The following is a 23,884-nucleotide window of genomic DNA, read 5'->3' as shown; positions in this document are numbered from 1 at the left end:
AGATATCATCTGCTTGGGGACAAACCCCTCGCCATCCCTCGCAGCTGTTCTTTTGCGATATAGGGTCAAATAAATCAGAGTTTTCAATGAAACCCGCCACCAAAGTATAATCACCAAATTGATACACCAAAGTTACATAATATCATTAAAAAGCAGCCTCAACGGTGGTTTATATCTCTTCAGAGACGTGGACGGCACATAAAAGGCAAGGGCAAACGGTTTAACAAGGAGCACTCCGGCTAATTATATCGGCGAACTCTGTTGAATGAGGGGTTGCCCTTCACAAAAATGTCTTCCATAGATTCACTGGACGAGGAGCAGACAGCCAATCGGATGAGTGTTTGAATCAAGGTCAAGTGAAAGATGCTCAATAGGACCGCGCCACCTTGGAATAATGCTGAAGCCTCTTGCCAGGAGATGCGAGGCTACGGAAAGCTAATTTTCACTGGAAGGTGTAGAATCATCCACCAACCCGTTTTCTGTCAGTGATGTAGGGAAGGTGGATTCTCTTGGTGTAAAATACCTACCAGGTAAATTATTTGTTTGTTTAATCGCCGTGGCAATGATGATTTTCTCAATGCTACCCGCCGGCTACGTGAAAGGGAAAATCGCACCGTTACTGTGGCAACATTTTAGACTGGGCATATTACACGCTCTTTTGTATTGATTCATAGGCTGCGTTAAGAGAATAACAATATCTATTAATACATGAATTCCTTTTCTTATTGTTAAATATATAAAAGTGTTTTGGTTTTATTCAAATGTACTGATGTAACATCATCATATCTAGAGGAGAAATAAAGAATAGGAGAATCCTTCAAACGTCCCTGTGTCAGAGACGCAGCCGAGTTTACAACAATGAGCAATGGAATATCTCGATGGACTTTCCATTCTTAACTGTGTTCTTGATAATATTATTCCGCCCTGACCTGCCATCACAGCTATAGTTTGGGTAGGCCATTCGTTCGTTCAGTAGTCTATAGCCTGATAATTCATTTTCATTAGTTGCAAATAGAATAAAGACCACATCATTAAAAAGCCTAACGTCATGGCGCTCATATGAATATTTTACGGTCTCTGTACTGTAGCCTACCGAAAAACAATGCCGAGATCAGCTCTCTGTGTGAGTTAATCCACGGGTTGTCTGGGCGAGCGCTCCAAACTGTGCGTCAAAATGTGTCTCAATCAGGTTAGCGCTCTGTGGGTGTTTGCAGAAGAGTCACGCACCTATTAATTTAGAGGGGCACGAAGTACTTTGGGATGGAGGTTTATAGTATCATAACCCATCATGGTATATAGTATCATAACCCATCATGGTATATAGTATCATAACCCATCATGGTATATAGTATCATAACCCATCATGGTATGTAGTATCATAACCCATCATGGTATGTAGTATCATAACCCATCATGGTATGTAGTATCATTACCCATCATGGTATGTAGTATCATAACCCATCATGGTATATAGTATCATAACCCATCATGGTATATAGTATCATAACCCACCATGGTATGTAGTATCATAACCCATCATGGTATGTAGTATCATAACCCATCATGGTATATAGTATCATAACCCATCATGGTATATAGTATCATAACCCACCATGGTATATAGTATCATAACCCACCATGGTATATAGTATCATAACCCATTATGGTATATAGTATCATAACCCATCATGGTATATAGTATCATAACCCATCATGGTACCGTGGTATATAGTATCATAACCCATCATGGTATATAGTATCATAACCCATCATGGTATATAGTATCATAACCCACCATGGTATATAGTATCATAACCCATCATGGTATATAGTATCATAACCCATCATGGTACTATGGTATATAGTATCATAACCCACCATGGTATATAGTATCATAACCCACCATGGTATATAGTATCATAACCCACCATGGTATATAGTATCATAACCCATCATGGTATGTAGTATCATGACCCATCATGGTATATAGTATCATAACCCATCATGGTATATAGTATCATAACCCATCATGGTATATAGTATCATAACCCATCATGGTATGTAGTATCATGACCCATCATGGTATATAGTATCATAACCCATCATGGTATATAGTATCATAACCCATCATGGTATATAGTATCATAACCCATCATGGTATATAGTATCATAACCCATCATGGTATATAGTATCATAACCCATCATGGTATATAGTATCATAACCCATCATAGTATGTAGTATCATAACCCACCATGGTATATAGTATCATAACCCATCATGGTATATAGTATCATAACCCATCATGGTATATAGTATCATAACCCACCATGGTATATAGTATCATAACCCACCATGGTATATAGTATCATAACCCATCATGGTATGTAGTATCATAACCCATCATGGTATATAGTATCATAACCCATCATGGTACTATGGTATATAGTATCATAACCCATCATGGTATATAGTATCATAACCCACCATGGTATATAGTATCATAACCCATCATGGCACTATGTTATATAGTATCATGACCCATCATGGTATATAGTATCATAACACAATAATAATTGTGTGTGTGTGTGTGTGTGTGTGTGTGTGTGTGTGTGTGTGTGTGTGTGTGTGTGTGTGTGTGTGTGTGTGTGTGTGTGTGTGTGTGTGTGTGTGTGTGTGTGTGTGTGTGCAACAGGACCTGTGTGATATGACCCTGACAAGAGGATCCTTCACCTATTCCAACGGTGAAGAGTACCATGGGGAGTGGAGGGAAGGCAAGATCCCTCTATCCCTTTATCACTTTATCACTTTACTAATCCCTCTATCACTTTTCTCATCCCTTTATCACTTTACTCATCCCTTTATCACTTTACTCATCCCTTTATCAGTTTACTCATCCCTCTATCCCTCTATCACTTTACTCATCCCTTTATCACTGTACTCATCCCTCTATCACTTTACTCATCCCTTTATCACTTTACTCATCACTCTATCAGTTTACTCATCCCTTTATCACTTTACTCATCCCTCTATCAGTTTACTCATCCCTTTATCACTTTACTCATCCCTTTATCACTTTACTCATCCCTTTATCACTTTACTCATCCCTTTATCACTTTACTCATCCCTTTATCACTTTACTCATCCCTCTATCCCTCTATCACTTTACTCATCCCTTTATCACTTTACTCATCACTCTATCAGTTTACTCATCCCTTTATCACTTTACTCATCCCTCTATCAGTTTACTCATCCCTTTATCACTTTACTCATTCCTCTATCCCTCTATCAGTTTACTCATCCCTTTATCACTTTACTCATCCCTCTATCCCTCTATCAGTTTACTCATCCCTTTATCACTTTACTCATCCCTTTATCACTTTACTCATCCCTTTATCACTTTACTCATCCCTTTATCACTTTACTCATCCCTCTATCCCTCTATCACTTTACTCATCCCTTTATCACTTTACTCATCACTCTATCAGTTTACTCATCCCTTTATCACTTTACTCATCCCTCTATCAGTTTACTCATCCCTTTATCACTTTACTCATCCCGCTTTCCCCCTATCACTTTACTCATCCATTTATCACTTTACTCATCCCTCTATCAGTTTACTCATCCCTCTATCAGTTTACTCATCCCTCTATCAATTTACTCATCCCTTTATCACTTTACTCATCCCTCTATCAGTTTACTCATCCCTTTATCACTTTACTCATCCCTCTATCACTTTACTCATCCCTCTATCACTTTACTAATCCCTCTATCCCTTTATCACTTTACTCATCCCTCTATCACTTTACTAATCCCTCTATCACTTTACAAATCCCTCTATCCCTCTATCACTTTACTCATCCCTCTATCACTTTACTCATCCCTCTATCACTTTACTCATCGCTCTATCACTTTACTCATCCCTTTATCACTTTACTCATTCCTCTATCCCTCTCTCACTTTACTCATCCCTCTCTCACTTTACTCATCCTTTTATCACTTTACTCATCCCTCTATCCCTTTATCAGTTTACTCATCCCTTTATCACTTTACTCATCCCTCTATCCCTTTATCACTTTACTCATCCCTCTAACCCTTTATCACTTTACCCATCCCTTTATCTCTTTACTCATCCCTATATCACTTTACTCATCCGTCTATCACTCTGCGTATCCCTCTATCACTTTACACATCCCTCTATCCCTTTATCACTTTACTCATCCCTCTATCCCTTTATCACTTTACTCATCCCTCTATCCCTTATAGCTGGTCTCAGACAATCCTGCAGGTGAAGAAGCCGGTGTGGGGGTCCTGGGCTGGCGTGGTTACACGGTTACACGTAATGCCAAATTCTCTAAAAGGATTAACATTAAATCCTCTGGCAATAGCTCTAGTGGACATTCCTGAAGTCAGCATGCCAATTGCACGCTCCCTCAAAACCTGAGACCTCTATGGTGTTGTGTTGTGTGACAAAACAGCACATTTTAGAGTGGCCTTTTATTGTCCCCAGCACAAGGAGCACCTGTGTAATGATCATGTGATTTAATCAGCTTCTTGATATGCCACACCTGTCAGGCGGATGGATTATCTTGGCAGAGGAGAAATGCTCACTAACAGGGACGAAAACACATTTTGAGAGAAATAAGCTTTTTGTGCGTATGGAACATTTCTGGGATATTTTATTTCAGCTCATGAAACATGGAACACTTTACATGTTGCGTTTCTACTTCTACTCGGTATAAATACAACATTTATGTTCGCCAACAATACACGTCAGACATGAAAGTAAAGTTAGCAGGTACTTTACATGCTCCATTCCCCCTCTGGATGTATTTCTCACTGTGGCAGCCTCAGGTGTCTGGAGGTTTCAAACGAATCAAAAGTCTCAACTCAGTCCAGATTATTGCCTCTGAGTAAACAGCAGAGAGGAGTGGTAGGCTGTAGCCTAAGGGTGTGTCGTCTGTACTAATTCTAGGTCAAAAACAGAATCCGTATCCACCGGCAATTCTCTACAGACTATATACCATCTGCTGTCATAGTGACAACACACATACAAATACACAAGCAAACAAGCAAACTATTCCAACGGTGAAGAGTACCATGGGGAGTGGAGGGAAGGCAAGATCCCTCTATCCCTTTATCACTTTATCACTTTACTAATCCCTCTATCACTTTTCTCATCCCTTTATCACTTTACTCATCCCTTTATCACTTTACTCATCCCTTTATCAGTTTACTCATCCCTCTATCCCTCTATCACTTTACTCATCCCTTTATCACTGTACTCATCCCTCTATCACTTTACTCATCCCTTTATCACTTTACTCATCACTCTATCAGTTTACTCATCCCTTTATCACTTTACTCATCCCTCTATCAGTTTACTCATCCCTTTATCACTTTACTCATCCCTTTATCACTTTACTCATCCCTTTATCACTTTACTCATCCCTTTATCACTTTACTCATCCCTTTATCACTTTACTCATCCCTCTATCCCTCTATCACTTTACTCATCCCTTTATCACTTTACTCATCACTCTATCAGTTTACTCATCCCTTTATCACTTTACTCATCCCTCTATCAGTTTACTCATCCCTTTATCACTTTACTCATTCCTCTATCCCTCTATCAGTTTACTCATCCCTTTATCACTTTACTCATCCCTCTATCCCTCTATCAGTTTACTCATCCCTTTATCACTTTACTCATCCCTTTATCACTTTACTCATCCCTTTATCACTTTACTCATCCCTTTATCACTTTACTCATCCCTCTATCCCTCTATCACTTTACTCATCCCTTTATCACTTTACTCATCACTCTATCAGTTTACTCATCCCTTTATCACTTTACTCATCCCTCTATCAGTTTACTCATCCCTTTATCACTTTACTCATCCCGCTTTCCCCCTATCACTTTACTCATCCATTTATCACTTTACTCATCCCTCTATCAGTTTACTCATCCCTCTATCAGTTTACTCATCCCTCTATCAATTTACTCATCCCTTTATCACTTTACTCATCCCTCTATCAGTTTACTCATCCCTTTATCACTTTACTCATCCCTCTATCACTTTACTCATCCCTCTATCACTTTACTAATCCCTCTATCCCTTTATCACTTTACTCATCCCTCTATCACTTTACTAATCCCTCTATCACTTTACAAATCCCTCTATCCCTCTATCACTTTACTCATCCCTCTATCACTTTACTCATCCCTCTATCACTTTACTCATCGCTCTATCACTTTACTCATCCCTTTATCACTTTACTCATTCCTCTATCCCTCTCTCACTTTACTCATCCCTCTCTCACTTTACTCATCCTTTTATCACTTTACTCATCCCTCTATCCCTTTATCAGTTTACTCATCCCTTTATCACTTTACTCATCCCTCTATCCCTTTATCACTTTACTCATCCCTCTAACCCTTTATCACTTTACCCATCCCTTTATCTCTTTACTCATCCCTATATCACTTTACTCATCCGTCTATCACTCTGCGTATCCCTCTATCACTTTACACATCCCTCTATCCCTTTATCACTTTACTCATCCCTCTATCCCTTTATCACTTTACTCATCCCTCTATCCCTTATAGCTGGTCTCAGACAATCCTGCAGGTGAAGAAGCCGGTGTGGGGGTCCTGGGCTGGCGTGGTTACACGGTTACACGTAATGCCAAATTCTCTAAAAGGATTAACATTAAATCCTCTGGCAATAGCTCTAGTGGACATTCCTGAAGTCAGCATGCCAATTGCACGCTCCCTCAAAACCTGAGACCTCTATGGTGTTGTGTTGTGTGACAAAACAGCACATTTTAGAGTGGCCTTTTATTGTCCCCAGCACAAGGAGCACCTGTGTAATGATCATGTGATTTAATCAGCTTCTTGATATGCCACACCTGTCAGGCGGATGGATTATCTTGGCAGAGGAGAAATGCTCACTAACAGGGACGAAAACACATTTTGAGAGAAATAAGCTTTTTGTGCGTATGGAACATTTCTGGGATATTTTATTTCAGCTCATGAAACATGGAACACTTTACATGTTGCGTTTCTACTTCTACTCGGTATAAATACAACATTTATGTTCGCCAACAATACACGTCAGACATGAAAGTAAAGTTAGCAGGTACTTTACATGCTCCATTCCCCCTCTGGATGTATTTCTCACTGTGGCAGCCTCAGGTGTCTGGAGGTTTCAAACGAATCAAAAGTCTCAACTCAGTCCAGATTATTGCCTCTGAGTAAACAGCAGAGAGGAGTGGTAGGCTGTAGCCTAAGGGTGTGTCGTCTGTACTAATTCTAGGTCAAAAACAGAATCCGTATCCACCGGCAATTCTCTACAGACTATATACCATCTGCTGTCATAGTGACAACACACATACAAATACACAAGCAAACAAATACACACACACACACACACAGCCGCGTAATATCCACATTAACGCTACACTGACTTTAACCAGTATTTGCAGTTTGACAAAAACACGAGACGTCATGGTAACCCCAGAGATAAAGGATGCCATAATAACTAGAGAACAAGTTTGGAGCTATTTTAGAAAACCGTTCTGTTTAACTGATAACATATGGTGGCTTCAGAGAGGTCAGAGGTCATTTGGTGTGTCTGGTGTGTTGTTTAGTTCCCTTGTTGTAAGGGTGATTGATCTGTTTGTATTGACAGGTATAGCTAACAGGTTGAAGTGGGACACACAGGAGACAGGCTGACTGATGGCATATCTTTTAGCATCTTTTATCATCCACCGTTCAAGTCTTTTATTAGCTAAGAAAGACAACTTTGAGAGAGATGTTTGTGTGTGTGTGTGTGTGTGTGTGTGTGTGTGTTTGTGTGTGTGTGTGTGTGGGGGGGGGGGGTCAGTGCACTAGGACTATTGATTGATATAAAAGCCGACAAATTCAGCTAAAGCTAAATTAGCATGGCAACCGTGGCAACCGTGACCTAACAACAAGATTGGCCCCGACGACGCGACGCTAAGAACCGTTCACCAGATGAAACTCTGAAGTGATTTCTGGAATCAAACTAGACGAAAGGAGAGACGGGCAGCTTGTAAGTACAGTAGTGTACACAATCTATTAGCTGGTCAGAAGCTTGGCCTTTAATTAGTGCTTTTATTGTTTTAGACTGTGTACTTTTTATTTTCCACATTTTACGGCTTCTTGTTTGCTTTTAATTATTTTCAATGTATTGTTTTAATGTTAAGTGTGTTGCTATTTTTAATGCACTTTAAATACAATTTTAATTGGATTTTATTTGATCCAGTAGCACTACTGCTTTAGCTAAACTAGTAAGGCTAATCAAATCAAATCAAATGTATTTATATAGCCCTTCTTACATCAGCTGATATCTCAAAGTGCTGTACAGAAACCCAGCCTAAAACCCCAAACAGCAAGCAATGTAGGTGTAGAAGCACGGTGGCTAGGAAAAACTCCCTAGAAAGGCCAAAACCTAGGAAGAAACCTAGAGAGGAACCAGGCTATGAGGGGTGGCCAGTCCTCTTCTGGCTGTGCCGGGTGGAGATTATAACAGAACATGGCCAAGATGTTCAAATGTTCATAAATGACCAGCATGGTCAAATAATAATAATCACAGTAGTTGTCGAGGGTGCAGCAAGTCAACACCTCAGGAGTAAATGTCAGTTGGCTTTTCATAGCCGATCATTAAGAGTATCTCTACCGCTCCTGCGGTCTCTAGAGAGTTGAAAACAGCAGGTCTGGGACAGGTAGCACGTCCGGTGAACAGGTCAGGGTTCCATAGCCGCAGGCAGAACAGTTGAAACTGGAGCAGCAGCAAGGCCAGGTGGAATGGGGACAGCAATGAGTCATCATGCCAGGTAGTCCTGAGGCATGGTCCTAGGGCTCAGGTCCTCCGAGAGAGAGAAAGAAAGAGAGAATTAGAGAGAGCATACTTAAATTCACACAGGGCACCGGATAAGACAGGAGAAGTACTCCAGATATAACAAACTGACCCTAGCCCCCCGACACATAAACTACTGCAGCATAAATAGTGGAGGCTGAGACAGGAGGGGTCAGGAGACACTGTGTCCCCATCCGAATTACTCTGTACAATAGGGGAAATTAATTAGTTGTAATACTAGGGGGAAATGAATTAGTTGTAATACTAGGGGGAAATTAATTAGTTGTAATGCTGGGGGGAAATGAAGTAGTTGTAATGCTAGGGGAAATGAATTAGTTGTAATACTAGGGGGAAATGAATTAGTTGTAATACTGGGGGGAAATTAAGTAGTTGTAATGCTAGGGGGAAATGAATTAGTTGTAATACTAGGGGGAAAGGAATTAGTTGTAATACTAGGGGGAAATGAATTAGTTGTAATGCTAGGGGGAAATGAATTAGTTGTAATGCTAGGGGGAAATGAATTAGTTGTAATAGTAGGGGGAAATGAATTAGTTGTAATACTAGGGGGAAATGAATTAGTTGTAATGCTAGGGGAAATGAATTAGTTGTAATACTAGGGGGAAATGAATTAGTTGTAATGCTAGGGGAAATTAATTAGTTGTAATACTAGGGGGAAATGAATTAGTTGTAATGCTAGGGGAAATGAATTAGTTGTAATACTGGGGGGAAATGAATTAGTTGTAATGCTATGGGGAAATGAATTAGTTGTAATACTAGGGGGAAATGAATTAGTTGTATTACTGGGGGGAAATGAAGTAGTTGTAATACTGGGGGGAAATGAATTAGTTGTAATGCTGGGGGGAAATGAATTAGTTGTAATACTGGGGGGAAATGAATTAGTTGTAATACTAGGGGGAAATGAATTAGTTGTAATACTAGGGGGAAATGAGTTAGTTGTAATGCTATGGGGAAATGTTTGTGTGTTGTACATATCTTGCTTGGAAACAACTTGTGGCATTGATAATAGTTCTGTCAAACTGTCAAGTCATTTCCCATACATTATTTTCGTTCAGAATGTTTTTGACAGTTCAGGAATTTGACCTTGATCATGTGTGTTAGAGAAACATAGGATAGAAATACACTTTCTCGTGTTCTTTAAGTTTTAAATTGTTGCCATTTCAACCCCCTTGCCTTGTGTAAGACGACTAACGTCCTGGCTTGACAAATCAAATGGAAATGTATTGGTCACATACACATGGTTAGCAGATGTTATTGGTCACATACACATGGTTAGCAGATGTTATTGGTCACATACACATGGTTAGCAGATGTTATTGGTCACATACACATGGTTAGCAGATGTTATTGGTCACATACACATGGTTAGCAGATGTTATTGGTCACATACACATGGTTAGCAGATGTTATTGGTCACATACACATGGTTAGCAGATGTTATTGGTCACATACACATGGTTAGCAGATGTTATTGGTCACATACACGTGGTTAGCAGATGTTATTGGTCACATACACGTGGTTAGCAGATGTTATTGGTCACATGCACGTGGTTAGCAGATGTTATTGGTCACATACACATGGTTAGCGGATGTTATTGGTCACATACACATGGTTAGCAGATGTTATTGGTCACATACACATGGTTAGCAGATGTTATTGGTCACATACACATGGTTAGCAGATGTTATTGCGAGTGTAGCGAAATGCTTATGCTTCTAGATCCGACAGTGAGGCAGTATCTAACAGGTAATATCTAACAATTCCACAACAAAACCTAATATCTAACCAACATTCAGTGGACCTCAGTCAGTGGAAGGAAGCCTTGTGAAATCTCAGCGACCGCCTCTCACTTAACTCTACTTGGCTGGCTTCCAGACTGAGATTTGGGGGACACAACACCGTACGGCCCTCACACACACACACACACACGCACGTGCAGATACACACACAGACATACACATTAAGGGCTTATAAGTAAGCATATCACTGTAAGGTCTACACCTGTTGTATTCGGTGCATGTGACAAATACAATTTGATTTGATTCCGGAAGGGTCTTGACTGAATTTCGTCTAACAGCCAGTTTAGTTTTACCTCGCCGTCCAAATCTCATTTAAAAAAAAACTGAACTGAGATTAGAGAGAGGAGGTTTGCGTAGTCATAGTGACAGATGGCACATCTAATTTAGTCAATCTACACCACTAGCTGGCAGCCCTGTGCTCTTTCATCCCATCCCCTCCCTCCCTCACCCTTTCCTCTCCTTCTCTCACCCCTCCTCCCTCACCCCTCTCACCCCTCCTCCTTCCACTCCTCTCACCTCTCCTCACTCCACTCCTCTCAACCTCTCCTCCCTCCACTCCTCTCACCCCTCCTCCCTCCACTCCTCTCACCCCTCCTCCCTCCACTCCTCTCACCCCTCCTCCCTCACCCCTCCTCCCTCCACTCCTCTCACCCCTCCTCCCTCCACTCCTCTCAACCTCTCCTCCCTCCACTCCTCTCACCCCTCCTCCCTCCACTCCTCTCACCCCTCCTCCCTCACCCCTCTCTCACCCCTCCTCCCTCCACTCCTCTCACCCCTCCTCCCTCCACTCCTCTCACCCCCCCTTCCTAAATCCTAATCCACTGTGTTCACTTGTGTGCTCCGCTTCTTTACGTTCAAACGTATTGCTGCCCAAATACCTACGGAGCAACGAGAAGCTCAGAACATTTCACCTGACCTCATTCAGTGGACCTCATTCAGTGGACCTCATTCAGTGGACCTCATTCAGTGGACCTCATTCAGTGGACCTCATTCAGTGGACCCCATGCAGTGGACCTCATTCAGTGGACCTCATTCAGTGGACCTCATTCAGTGGACCTCATTCAGTGGACTTCATTCAGTGGACCTCATTCAGTGGACCTCATTCAGTAGACCCCATGCAGTGGACTTCATTCAGTGGACCCCATGCAGTGGACCTCATTCAGTAGGCTACAACTGGGAGAAGGCTGTAGCCTTCAATACACACAGGTGTAAAATACAGTGTGTTGAGACTTGGCTTGAATGCCTCCTAGAGGGTATTTGTTAAATCTCCGTAGACTGACAGGACAAAACATCTACAATATAATTCTTTTTTTTTTTTTTTACTCGCTACATTTTTTTACTCACATTCTTTGCTAGAAGTGACAAGGCAGCCTGTTTGTTAAGTTCCAAGTACATTCAGAGACCCTGAGATCGGTATGTCTTAGAGCAAGAAAATGTTTTAGTCCTACCTCACTGTTAAATTACTTTCGATCCAACTGCCCACGAAAAGTGTCATTTTCTTTCACTACACATGTTACAGAGACCCTGAGATGTGTGTTTGAATAGAACATGCCTAGAACTCCCAAAGAAACAACAGTCTAGAAGTTAACAAGGACCAAGGAAAGACAGGCAGCTTCTTTTCAACTTCCAAGAAACTTTGGAAGCCCTGAGAGTTGTATTTGAAGCAATACATTTTTTTCCTGACCCAAACACCCCATGACAAGTGATGTGGGTTTGAGTAGACAGGCCTGGAACTTCTAAATAAGCTGCATGTATAGTCTAAAGAACAAGGACAAAAGTGAGATAGACAGCTAGACAGACGACAGACAGACAGACAGACAGACAGACAGACAGACAGACAGACAGACAGACAGACAGACAGACAGACAGACAGACAGACAGACAGACAGACAGACAGACAGACAGACAGACAGACAGACCGACCGACCGACCGACCGACCGACCGACCGACCGACCGACCGACCGACCGACAGACAGACAGACAGACAGATATATAGACAGCTAGATAGACAGCTAGACAGATACATAGACAGCTAGATAGATAGTTAGTCAGACAGCTAGAGAGACAGCTAGATAGACAGTTAGACAGACAGGTAGATAGACAGCTAGTCAGACAGCTAGACAGACAGCTAGATAGATAGTTAGTCAGACAGCTAGACAGACAGCTAGATAGACAGTTAGACAGACAGGTAGATAGACAGCTAGTCAGACAGCTAGACAGACAGCTAGATAGATAGTTAGTCAGACAGCTAGACAGACAGCTAGATAGACAGTTAGACAGACAGATAGATAGACAGCTAGTCAGACAGCTAGACAGACAGCTAGATAGATAGTTAGACAGACAGCTAGACAGACAGCTAGATAGATAGTTAGACAGACAGATAGACAGACAGACAGACAGATAGACAGACAGCTAGTTAGACAGCTAGACAGACAGCTAGATAGATAGTTAGACAGACAGCTAGTCAGACAGCTAGATAGACAGCTAGTCAGACAGCTAGACAGACAGCTAGATAGATAGTTAGACAGACAGCTAGTCAGACAGCTAGATAGACAGCTAGACAGACAGCTAGATAGATAGTTAGACAGACAGATAGACAGACAGACAGATAGTCAGACAGCTAGTCAGACAGCTAGACAGACAGCTAGATAGATAGTTAGACAGACAGCTAGATAGACAGTTAGACAGACAGTTAGACAGACAGCTAGATTGACTATTTTGAAGCTCTAAATACTGACAAAGACCCTGACTCCGGTTGTAAGGTATTTGGAGCAATTGAGTGTTCTGGCCCTATTATAATAATATTACTTCACAATTACTTCACGACCCAACTACCTGAAGAATAGCCATGTAGATTTGACCAACAAAGGCCTTCATGTACTGTATAGTCTGTAAGGATAAAGGTGAGACAGACAGGCTTTTTTAACGTTCTAGGTACAGGCAGAAACCCAGAGAGTCTATATAGCAGCTATACTATAGAGCTGATGGTTTCATATGGTCCAATAAGCTCTTCACCTTGTATTAACCTCTTACACATGAGGCATCTTTATCCTTTATCCACATGGTGATTTATAAACGATTATTATAAAAAATAAAGTGGTCTTTTGATGTCTTTCATTCACGTTTTGGAGTGAATTTGAATTTTTTTTTTTTTGTCCAGTTTGGGATTTTAGAAAGTTTTTGACAGTCAGTCTATTGCATTTTTATTTTGCATTAACTTGCTCACTCGTTAACTAACCGATAACTAACATAACTAATTAACTTGTGACTAACTATCTGATAACTAATAAACTTGAATCTAACTAACTAACAACTAACTGACTTATTTTTGTATTTTATTTAACCTTTATTTATTCAATAAAGGTTAAATAATTAAGAACAAATTCTTATTTACAATGATGGCCTGGCTAACTGGTAACTAACTAAATAACTAACTGGTAACTAACTAACTGGTAACTAACTAACAAACTGGTATTGTCTGTCCCCCAGGTCTGAGACATGGTCTAGGCCAGTAACTAACTGGGTTGTCTGTCCCCCAGGTCTGAGACATGGTCTAGGCCAGTAACTAACTGGGTTGTCTGTCCCCCAGGTCTGAGACATGGTCTAGGCCAGTAACTAACTGGGTTGTCTGTCCCCCAGGTCTGAGACATGGTCTAGGCCAGTAACTAACTGGTTTGTCTCTATCCCAGGTCTGAGACATGGTCTAGGCCAGTAACTAACTGGTTTGTCTGTCCCCCAGGTCTGAGACATGGTCTAGGCCAGTAACTAACTGGTTTGTCTGTCCCCCAGGTCTGAGACATGGTCTAGGCCAGTAACTAACTGGTTTGTCTGTCCCCCAGGTCTGAGACATGGTCTAGGCCAGTAACTAACTGGGTTGTCTGTCCCCCAGGTCTGAGACATGGTCTAGGCCAGTAACTAACTGGTTTGTCTGTCCCGCAGGTCTGAGACATGATCTAGGCCAGTAACTAACTGGTTTGTCTGTCCCCCAGGTCTGAGACATGGTCTAGGCCAGTAACTAACTGGGTTGTCTCTCCCCCAGGTCTGAGACATGGTCTAGGCCAGTAACTAACTGGTTTGTCTGTCCCCCAGGTCTGAGACATGGTCTAGGCCAGTAACTAACTGGTTTGTCTGTCCCCCAGGTCTGAGACATGGTCTAGGCCAGTAACTAACTGGTTTGTCTGTCCCCCAGGTCTGAGACATGGTCTAGGCCAGTAACTAACTGGTTTGTCTGTCCCCCAGGTCTGAGACATGGTCTAGGCCAGTAACTAACTGGGTTGTCTGTCCCCCAGGTCTGAGACATGGTCTAGGCCAGTAACTAACTGGGTTGTCTGTCCCCCAGGTCTGAGACATGGTCTAGGCCAGTAACTAACTGGGTTGTCTGTCCCCCAGGTCTGAGACATGGTCTAGGCCAGTAACTAACTGGTTTGTCTCTATCCCAGGTCTGAGACATGGTCTAGGCCAGTAACTAACTGGTTTGTCTGTCCCCCAGGTCTGAGACATGGTCTAGGCCAGTAACTAACTGGTTTGTCTGTCCCCCAGGTCTGAGACATGGTCTAGGCCAGTAACTAACTGGTTTGTCTGTCCCCCAGGTCTGAGACATGGTCTAGGCCAGTAACTAACTGGGTTGTCTGTCCCCCAGGTCTGAGACATGGTCTAGGCCAGTAACTAACTGGTTTGTCTGTCCCCCAGGTCTGAGACATGATCTAGGCCAGTAACTAACTGGTTTGTCTGTCCCCCAGGTCTGAGACATGGTCTAGGCCAGTAACTAACTGGGTTGTCTCTCCCCCAGGTCTGAGACATGGTCTAGGCCAGTAACTAACTGGTTTGTCTGTCCCCCAGGTCTGAGACATGGTCTAGGCCAGTAACTAACTGGTTTGTCTGTCCCCCAGGTCTGAGACATGGTCTAGGCCAGTAACTAACTGGTTTGTCTGTCCCCCAGGTCTGAGACATGGTCTAGGCCAGTAACTAACTGGTTTGTCTGTCCCCCAGGTCTGAGACATGGTCTAGGCCAGTAACTAACTGGGTTGTCTGTCCCCCAGGTCTGAGACATGGTCTAGGCCAGTAACTAACTGGTTTGTCTGTCCCCCAGGTCTGAGACATGGTCTAGGCCAGTAACTAACTGGGTTGTCTCTCCCCCAGGTCTGAGACATGGTCTAGGCCAGTAACTAACTGGTTTGTCTCTCCCCCAGGTCTGAGACATGGTCTAGGCCAGTAACTAACTGGGTTGTCTGTCCCCCAGGTCTGAGACATGGTCTAAGCCAGTAACTAACTGGTTTGTCTGTCCCCCAGGTCTGAGACATGGTCTAGGCCAGTAACTAACTGGGTTTGTCTGTCCCCCAGGTCTGAGACATGGTCTAGGCCAGTAACTAACTGGTTTGTCTGTCCCCCAGGTCTGAGACATGGTCTAGGCCAGTAACTAACTGGTTTGTCTCTATCCCAGGTCTGAGACATGGTCTAGGCCAGTAACTAACTGGTTTGTCTGTCCCCCAGGTCTGAGACATGGTCTAGGCCAGTAACTAACTGGTTTGTCTGTCCCCCAGGTCTGAGACATGGTCTAGGCCAGTAACTAACTGGGTTATCTCTCCCCCAGGTCTGAGACATGGTCTAGGCCAGTAACTAACTGGTTTGTCTGTCCCCCAGGTCTGAGACATGGTCTAGGCCAGTAACTAACTGGTTTGTCTGTCCCCCAGGTCTGAGACATGGTCTAGGCCAGTAACTAACTGGGTTGTCTCTCCCCCAGGTCTGAGACATGGTCTAGGCCAGTAACTAACTGGTTTGTCTGTCCCCCAGGTCTGAGACATGGTCTAGGCCAGTAACTAACTGGTTTGTCTGTCCCCCAGGTCTGAGACATGGTCTAGGCCAGTAACTAACTGGGTTGTCTGTCCCCCAGGTCTGAGACATGGTCTAGGCCAGTAACTAACTGGTTTGTCTGTCCCCCAGGTCTGAGACATGGTCTAGGCCAGTAACTAACTGGTTTGTCTGTCCCCCAGGTCTGAGACATGGTCTAGGCCAGTAACTAACTGGGTTGTCTCTCCCCCAGGTCTGAGACATGGTCTAGGCCAGTAACTAACTGGTTTGTCTCTCCCCCAGGTCTGAGACATGGTCTAGGCCAGTAACTAACTGGGTTGTCTGTCCCCCAGGTCTGAGACATGGTCTAGGCCAGTAACTAACTGGTTTGTCTGTCCCCCAGGTCTGAGACATGGTCTAGGCCAGTAACTAACTGGTTTGTCTGTCCCCCAGGTCTGAGACATGGTCTAGGCCAGTAACTAACTGGTTTGTCTGTCCACCAGGTCTGAGACATGTTCTAGGCCAGTAACTAACTAGTTTGTCTGTCCCCCAGGTCTGAGACATGGTCTAGGCCAGTAACTAACTGGTTTGTCTGTCCCCCAGGTCTGAGACATGGTCTAGGCCAGTAACTAACTGGGTTTGTCTGTCCCCCAGGTCTGAGACATGGTCTAGGCCAGTAACTAACTGGTTTGTCTGTCCCCCAGGTCTGAGACATGGTCTAGGCCAGTAACTAACTGGTTTGTCTCTCCCCCAGGTCTGAGACATGGTCTAGGCCAGTAACTAACTGGGTTGTCTGTCCCCCAGGTCTGAGACATGGTCTAGGCCAGTAACTAACTGGGTTGTCTGTCCCCCAGGTCTGAGACATGGTCTAGGCCAGTAACTAACTGGTTTGTCTGTCCCCCAGGTCTGAGACATGGTCTAGGCCAGTAACTAACTGGTTTGTCTGTCCCCCAGGTCTGAGACATGGTCTAGGCCAGTAACTAACTGGTTTGTCTGTCCCCCAGGTTTGAGACATGGTCTAGGCCAGTAACTAACTGGTTTGTCTGTCCCCCAGGTCTGAGACATGGTCTAGGCCAGTAACTAACTGGGTTGTCTGTCCCCCAGGTCTGAGACATGGTCTAGGCCAGTAACTAACTGGTTTGTCTGTCCCCCAGGTCTGAGACATGGTCTAGGCCAGTAACTAACTAGTTTGTCTGTCCCCCAGGTCTGAGATATGGTCTAGGCCAGTCACTAACTGGTTTGTCTGTCCCCCAGGTCTGAGACATGGTCTAGGCCAGTAACTAACTGGTTTGTCTGTCCCCCAGGTCTGAGACATGGTCTAGGCCAGTAACTAACTGGTTTGTCTGTCCCCCAGGTCTGAGACATGGTCTAGGCCAGTAACTAACTGGGTTGTCTGTCCCCCAGGTCTGAGACATGGTCTAGGCCAGTAACTAACTGGTTTGTCTGTCCCCCAGGTCTGAGACATGGTCTAGGCCAGCTGACGTTAAGTGATGGGACGTGTTACACGGGTCAGTTCGAGAACGGACTCTTCAACGGCTGTGGGATGCTGGTCTTCCCTGATGGATCCAGGTAACAATGTCTCACCATTCCTATTTCACCTTTGACCCTGCTAATGACATTACAACTGTCTGACGTCTAAAACGCTGGCTGTGTCTAAAATGACACCCTGTTCCCCCTTATAGCACCTTTCTTTTGACCGAGGCCCTGAATTGTAGGGCGAAGGCAAAGTGTTGCATTAGATATCTCCCCTGATCATTTTCTTCATTTCTGTTACTTCTAACTGGAAAAGGCTTGAATTCCTGACCACGTCCATGTGATTTTGCAAACAGATGTTCTCTTAGTGTTGTGATTTTAGAAGCAACAGGCGACGCTTTTCTCTAGATCCAACTCTACTCTGATGTCACACAAAGTCATCTGGGACGCAATTTATGTTGCTTGCAACGTGATTATAACGAACCTCCTTCACCTTGAGAGCAAAGCTTGACTGAGATAATGAAGTGTCAGTAGCTTTAACGAGGATCTCGGCAACGTCACACACTGCGCGGCTGAAGTTAAACGAATCGCTGCACAAATGGACTTTTTTTTGCTATGTATTGTATTCCGTGTCACAGAGCACGTAGCAGACCTGGGTTGTGAGAACAGGAGAATGGATCAGTCCATCAGTGAAGATTCCACCCACCCACCTCAGGTCAAGGTTCTCTGCTTATATTTGTCTGTGTTCTGACAGCATTCTGTTCTTGTTCCAGACCTCTTGGTGACATTTCTCAGCTGAATGATATCTATTATATGACAGCATAGCTCACTAAACAGTTATGCACCAGACATACTGCCTAACAAATACATTTTTGAGAATCCACTCAAAACAAACTTAACACAATCAGTGTGCAGAAACAAACTCCTTGACATTGGGGTCCTATTCATTATGGTACGCAATGAAAAACACTTTTAAATGCTTTGCTACAGAAAACTAATATCAGAATGTTACCTGGTGATATGGTGCTGCTAGTGAAAGTGAACATAGTCAGAATGTTACCTGGTGATATGGTGCTGCTAGTGAAAGTGAACATAGTCAGAATGTTACCTGGTGATATGGTGCTGCTAGTGAAAGTGAACATAGTTAGAATGTTACCTGGTGATATGGTGCTGCTAGTGAAAGACAACATAGTCAGAATGTTACCTGGTGATATGGTGCTGCTAGTGAAAGACAACATAGTCAGAATGTTACCTGGTGATATGGTGCTGCTAGTGAAAGACAACATAGTCAGAATGTTACCTGGTGATATGGTGCTGTTAGTGAAAGACAACATAGTCAGAATGTTACCTGGTGATATGGTGCTGCTAGTGAAAGTGAACATAGTCAGAATGTTACCTGGTGATATGGTGCTGCTAGTGAAAGACAACATAGTCAGAATGTTACCTGGTGATATGGTGCTGCTAGTGAAAGACAACATAGTCAGAATGTTACCTGGTGATATGGTGCTGCTAGTGAAAGACAACATAGTCAGAATGTTACCTGGTGATATGGTGCTGCTAGTGAAAGATAACATAGTCAGAATGTTACCTGGTGATATGGTGCTGCTAGTGAAAGTGAACATAGTCAGAATGTTACCTGGTGATATGGTGCTGCTAGTGAAAGACAATATAGTCAGAATGTTACTCGGTGATATGGTGCTGCTAGTGAAAGACAACATAGTCAGAATGTTACCTGGTGATATGGTGCTGCTAGTGAAAGACAACATAGTCAGAATGTTACTTGGTGATATGGTGCTGCTAGTGAAAGACAATATAGTCAGAATGTTACCTGGTGATATGGTGCTGCTAGTGAAAGACAACATAGTCAGAATGTTACTTGGTGATATGGTGCTGCTAGTGAAAGACAATATAGTCAGAATGTTACCTGGTGATATGGTGCTGCTAGTGAAAGACAACATAGTCAGAATGTTACCTGGTGATATGGTGCTGCTAGTGAAAGACAATATAGTCAGAATGTTACCTGGTGATATGGTGCTGCTAGTGAAAGACAACATAGCCAGAATGTTACCTGGTGATATGGTGCTGCTAGTGAAAGACAACATAGCCAGAATGTTACCTGGTGATATGGTGCTGTTAGTGAAAGACAACATTTAGAGACAGAATACAGACAACCGAGTTAAAACAAAGGTTACAGTTGATACACAGTGGGTAAACGGTTAATACACAGTGGGTAAACGGTTAATACACAGTGGGTAAACGATTGATACACAGTGGATGTACGGTTGATACACAGTGTGTATACGTTTGATACACAGTGGTTGTACAAATGTATAGTATCAGTATAAATATGTCTATATTCAGAGAGATGAACAGAGTGCAATGCAGTATAGTGCAGTTATTTAGAGTACAGTTCAGTGATGGCTTGATGCAGTGTGCAGCATCGAGTCCATAGTCCTTTAGTCTCCATAGGCCAGGTAGCTGGTTGCTGAGGGCCACAGCCCGGGGGAATAAACTTTTCAGGTGGCAGTTTTGGTCATGAGTGACCTGAACCGCCTGCCAGAGGGGCATTTTTGGTCATGAGTGACCTGAACCGCCTGCCAGAGGGGCATTTTTGGTCATGAGTGACCTGAACCGCCTGCCAGAGGGGCAGTTTTGGTCATGAGTGACCTGAACCGCCTGCCAGAGGGGCAGTTTTGGTCATGAGTGACCTGAACCGCCTGCCAGAGGGGCAGTTTTGGTCATGAGTGACCTGAACCGCCTGCCAGAGGGGCAGTTTTGGAGGAGGGGGTGACCGGGTGGGAGGAGTCGGCAATGATCTTTCCTGCACACTTCCTTGCACTGGAGTCGAGCAGGACCTCGATGGAGGGAAGGTGGCAGCCGATGACCCTCTCTGCAGAACGGACAATGCATTGCAGTTTGCCCTTGCAGCGGGCAGATTCAGGCCCAAACCAGACGGTGATAGAGGTGAGGATGGACTCGACGATTAATGCATAAAACCGGCTCAGGATTGACTGGGAGTTCTTTCACCTGCCGCAAGTCATACATCTGCTGCTGTGCCTTCTTGGCGACCTCTGTGATGCTGTCCTCCCATTTGAGGTTGTGGGAGATGATGGTGCCCAGGAATTTAAGTGATTCAACTGTGCTAACAGCTGAGCCATCAGTCTAGAGGCGGAGAGATTGTGGGGGGCGTTTTCTAAAGTCAACCACCATTTTCACGGTTTTGTCTGTGTTGAGTTCCAGGATATTACGACTGCACCGTGCCATTAGCCGGTCGACCTCTCCATGGTACATGGACTCATCGCCTTCGATGATGAGACCGACCAGAGCTGTGTCATCTGCAAATTTGAGAAGTTTGACAGATGCGCTGTTGGAGGTGCAGTCATTGGTCTAGAGTGAGTAGAGGCGAGAGAACACATCCTTGTGGCGCTCCAGGGCTGAGGGATAAAGAGTCTGAAAGGTGTTTTCCCAGCTTCACGTGTTGTTGGACAGGAAGTCAGTGTCCCACACAGATGGAGCTGGACATGTTCAGCTGGGAATGTCTTGTAACAGTTCTGGGATGATGCTATTGAATGCTGAACTAAAGTCCACAAACAATATCACTGCATATGTCTTTGGGTTATCCAGGTGTTTGATGATGTAGCGTAGACCCATGTTTTGTGAGGTAGCCTAGCGGTTAACATCGCTTGGCCAGTAACCAAAAGGTCTCTGGTTCCCTGAGCCGACTAGGTGAAAAATCTGTCGATGTGGCCTTGAGCAAGGGACTTGCTCCTAAGTCGCTCTCGATAAGAGGGTCTGCTAAATGACTAAAATGTAAATGTTGACAGCATTGTCCACAGACCTGAGCATTTCTTATTGGACAAACCCAGTTAGTTCCTCCCTGTTTCCGTCTGTGTTCTTCCGTTTGGTGCCTAATGAACACACCCCACTGTTTGTGCATCTGGGTGTCTCTTGCAGGTACGAAGGAGAGTTCATTCAGGGGAAGTTCCAAGGCGCAGGCGTCTTCAGTCGTTTTGACGGGATGAAGTTCGAAGGAGAGTTCAAGAGTGGATGTGTGCAGGGATACGGTAAACAGTAGAATCTCAGCAACACTCTCTTTATACTTCTCTTATAACTTTGAACTAAACAAGTTAATTCTCTCTCTCTCACTGTTAAATGACACAACTCACTTTGTAAAAGGAATCTGTAGCAGGGTCTTTTTAAATGATTCTGTATATTTAGAGGGGGGGTTTAATGTGTAGCAGTAAGGTTAGGTTCCGGTTTAAAACCTCTACGGGATCGGTGGAGCTAACGTAGGCTAATGCGATTAGCATGAGGTTGTAAGTAACAAGAACATTTCCCAGGACATAGACATATCTGATATTGGCAGAAAGCTTAAATTCTTGTTAATCTACAACATTTTGAACAGAAATGCAATGGTTCATTGATTCAGTCTAAAACTTTGAAAATACACTGCTGCCATCTAGTGGCCATAATCTAAATTGCGCCTGGGCTGGAATAATACAATATGGCCTTTCTCTTGCATTTCAAATATGATTGTACAAAACAAATACAAAAAAACACATGTTTTTTTTCTTTGTATTATCTTTTACTGGATCTAATGTGTTATATTCTCTTACATTGATTTCACATTTACCACAAACTTCCAAGTTTTTCCATTCAAATGGTATCAAGAATATTCATATCCTTGCTTCAGGTCCTGAGCTACCGGCAGTTAGATTTGGGTATGTCATTTTAGGCAAAAATTGGAAAAAAGGGGCGGATCCTTAAGAGGATAATTATATGTAATTACATAAACCTGAACTTGAACTTAAACATGACCTTTGCAGGTATGCTGACGTTCGCTGACGGAGGTCCGGAAAGAGGGGGAGGAGGAAGAGGAGGAGGAAGAGGAGGGACAAGCCACGAGGGTCTGTTTGAGAGAGGCCAGCTGGTGGGCAGAGAGGGGTGCCAGGGCACGGTGCAGCGGGCACAGGGGGCAGCCGCCAAGGCACGGGCGCTCTCCATGTGACCTGCAGCTAGGGTGCGCTACTCAGGGAGCACTTCACTATCATACTCACACCCTTCTTTTTCTTCATTCATCTCATTCTGTTCTCTGTCTTTACGGTTATACTCCTCTGTACACAGTGTACAAAACATTAAGAACACCTTTGCTCTCAGAACAGCCTCAATTCGTCGGGGACCTGGATTCTACAAGGTGTCGAAAGCGTTCCACAGGGATGCTGGCCCATGTTGACTCCAAATGCTTCCATAGTTGTGTCAAGTTGACTGGATGTCCTTCGGGTGGTGGACCATTCTTGATACACACAGGAAACTGTTGAGCGTGAAAAACCCAGAAGCGATGCAGTTCTTGACACACGCAAACCGGTGCGCCTGGCAGACTCAGACTTTTGATTGTCTCTATTAAAAAGAGGAGGATCCCATCAGCTATCTGTAGGCTAACTATATTTATTTCTCAACTCTCCTAATATTAAGCATATTGCTTCGCTTTACAATCGGAGTAGCCTACCTGGCTGGCATGAAAATGAACCGCGGGGAAAAGTGCCTTCCGTTCGCTATTCAAGTGCATATGGCTGACATGTACATGATAATGGCCCATTCTAAACCAAAACTAATCTCACACAAATATTATTTAGCATATGTAAAGGACAAGATTAATTGAGAATAGTCTGATGGTGACAATATTATCCCTTATGAATGATGCCCAGTGTGTGCAATCTAAGGCAAGAAACAGCACATGCATTTTTTGGGGGACTTTTATTAGATCATAGTCGCATGCATCGTGTGGTCTAGCCCATAGGCCTCTATGTTTTGATAAGGTTTGTAATCACAACTAAAGTGGCCAAATAACTCCAAACGTAGCCTCTAAGCCCAAGACCCCTGGAACATGGTTGTAGTGCCCATAGCCTACAGAGCCTAGTGAA

At 43.6% G+C, this 23,884-nt stretch overlaps 1 protein-coding gene across 1 annotated transcript; it reads left to right on the top strand.

Annotated features, from left to right (window-relative positions):
* The first annotated feature begins 2,706 nt into the window (after positions 1 to 2,706).
* Positions 2,707 to 22,971, top strand: LOC120043050 (MORN repeat-containing protein 4-like). The gene is made up of 5 exons (XM_038987780.1): positions 2,707 to 2,773; positions 17,945 to 18,059; positions 21,918 to 22,027; positions 22,790 to 22,813; positions 22,847 to 22,971. The coding sequence occupies exons 1-5, from the start codon at positions 2,707 to 2,709 to the stop codon at positions 22,969 to 22,971; spliced, it is 441 nt and encodes a 146-aa protein (XP_038843708.1).
* Positions 22,972 to 23,884: the final 913 nt, after the last annotated feature.

This window comes from Salvelinus namaycush, unplaced genomic scaffold (assembly GCF_016432855.1).
Source record: "Salvelinus namaycush isolate Seneca unplaced genomic scaffold, SaNama_1.0 Scaffold849, whole genome shotgun sequence".
NCBI lineage: Eukaryota > Metazoa > Chordata > Actinopteri > Salmoniformes > Salmonidae > Salvelinus > Salvelinus namaycush.
This window is presented reverse-complemented; position numbering and strand designations above follow the sequence as displayed.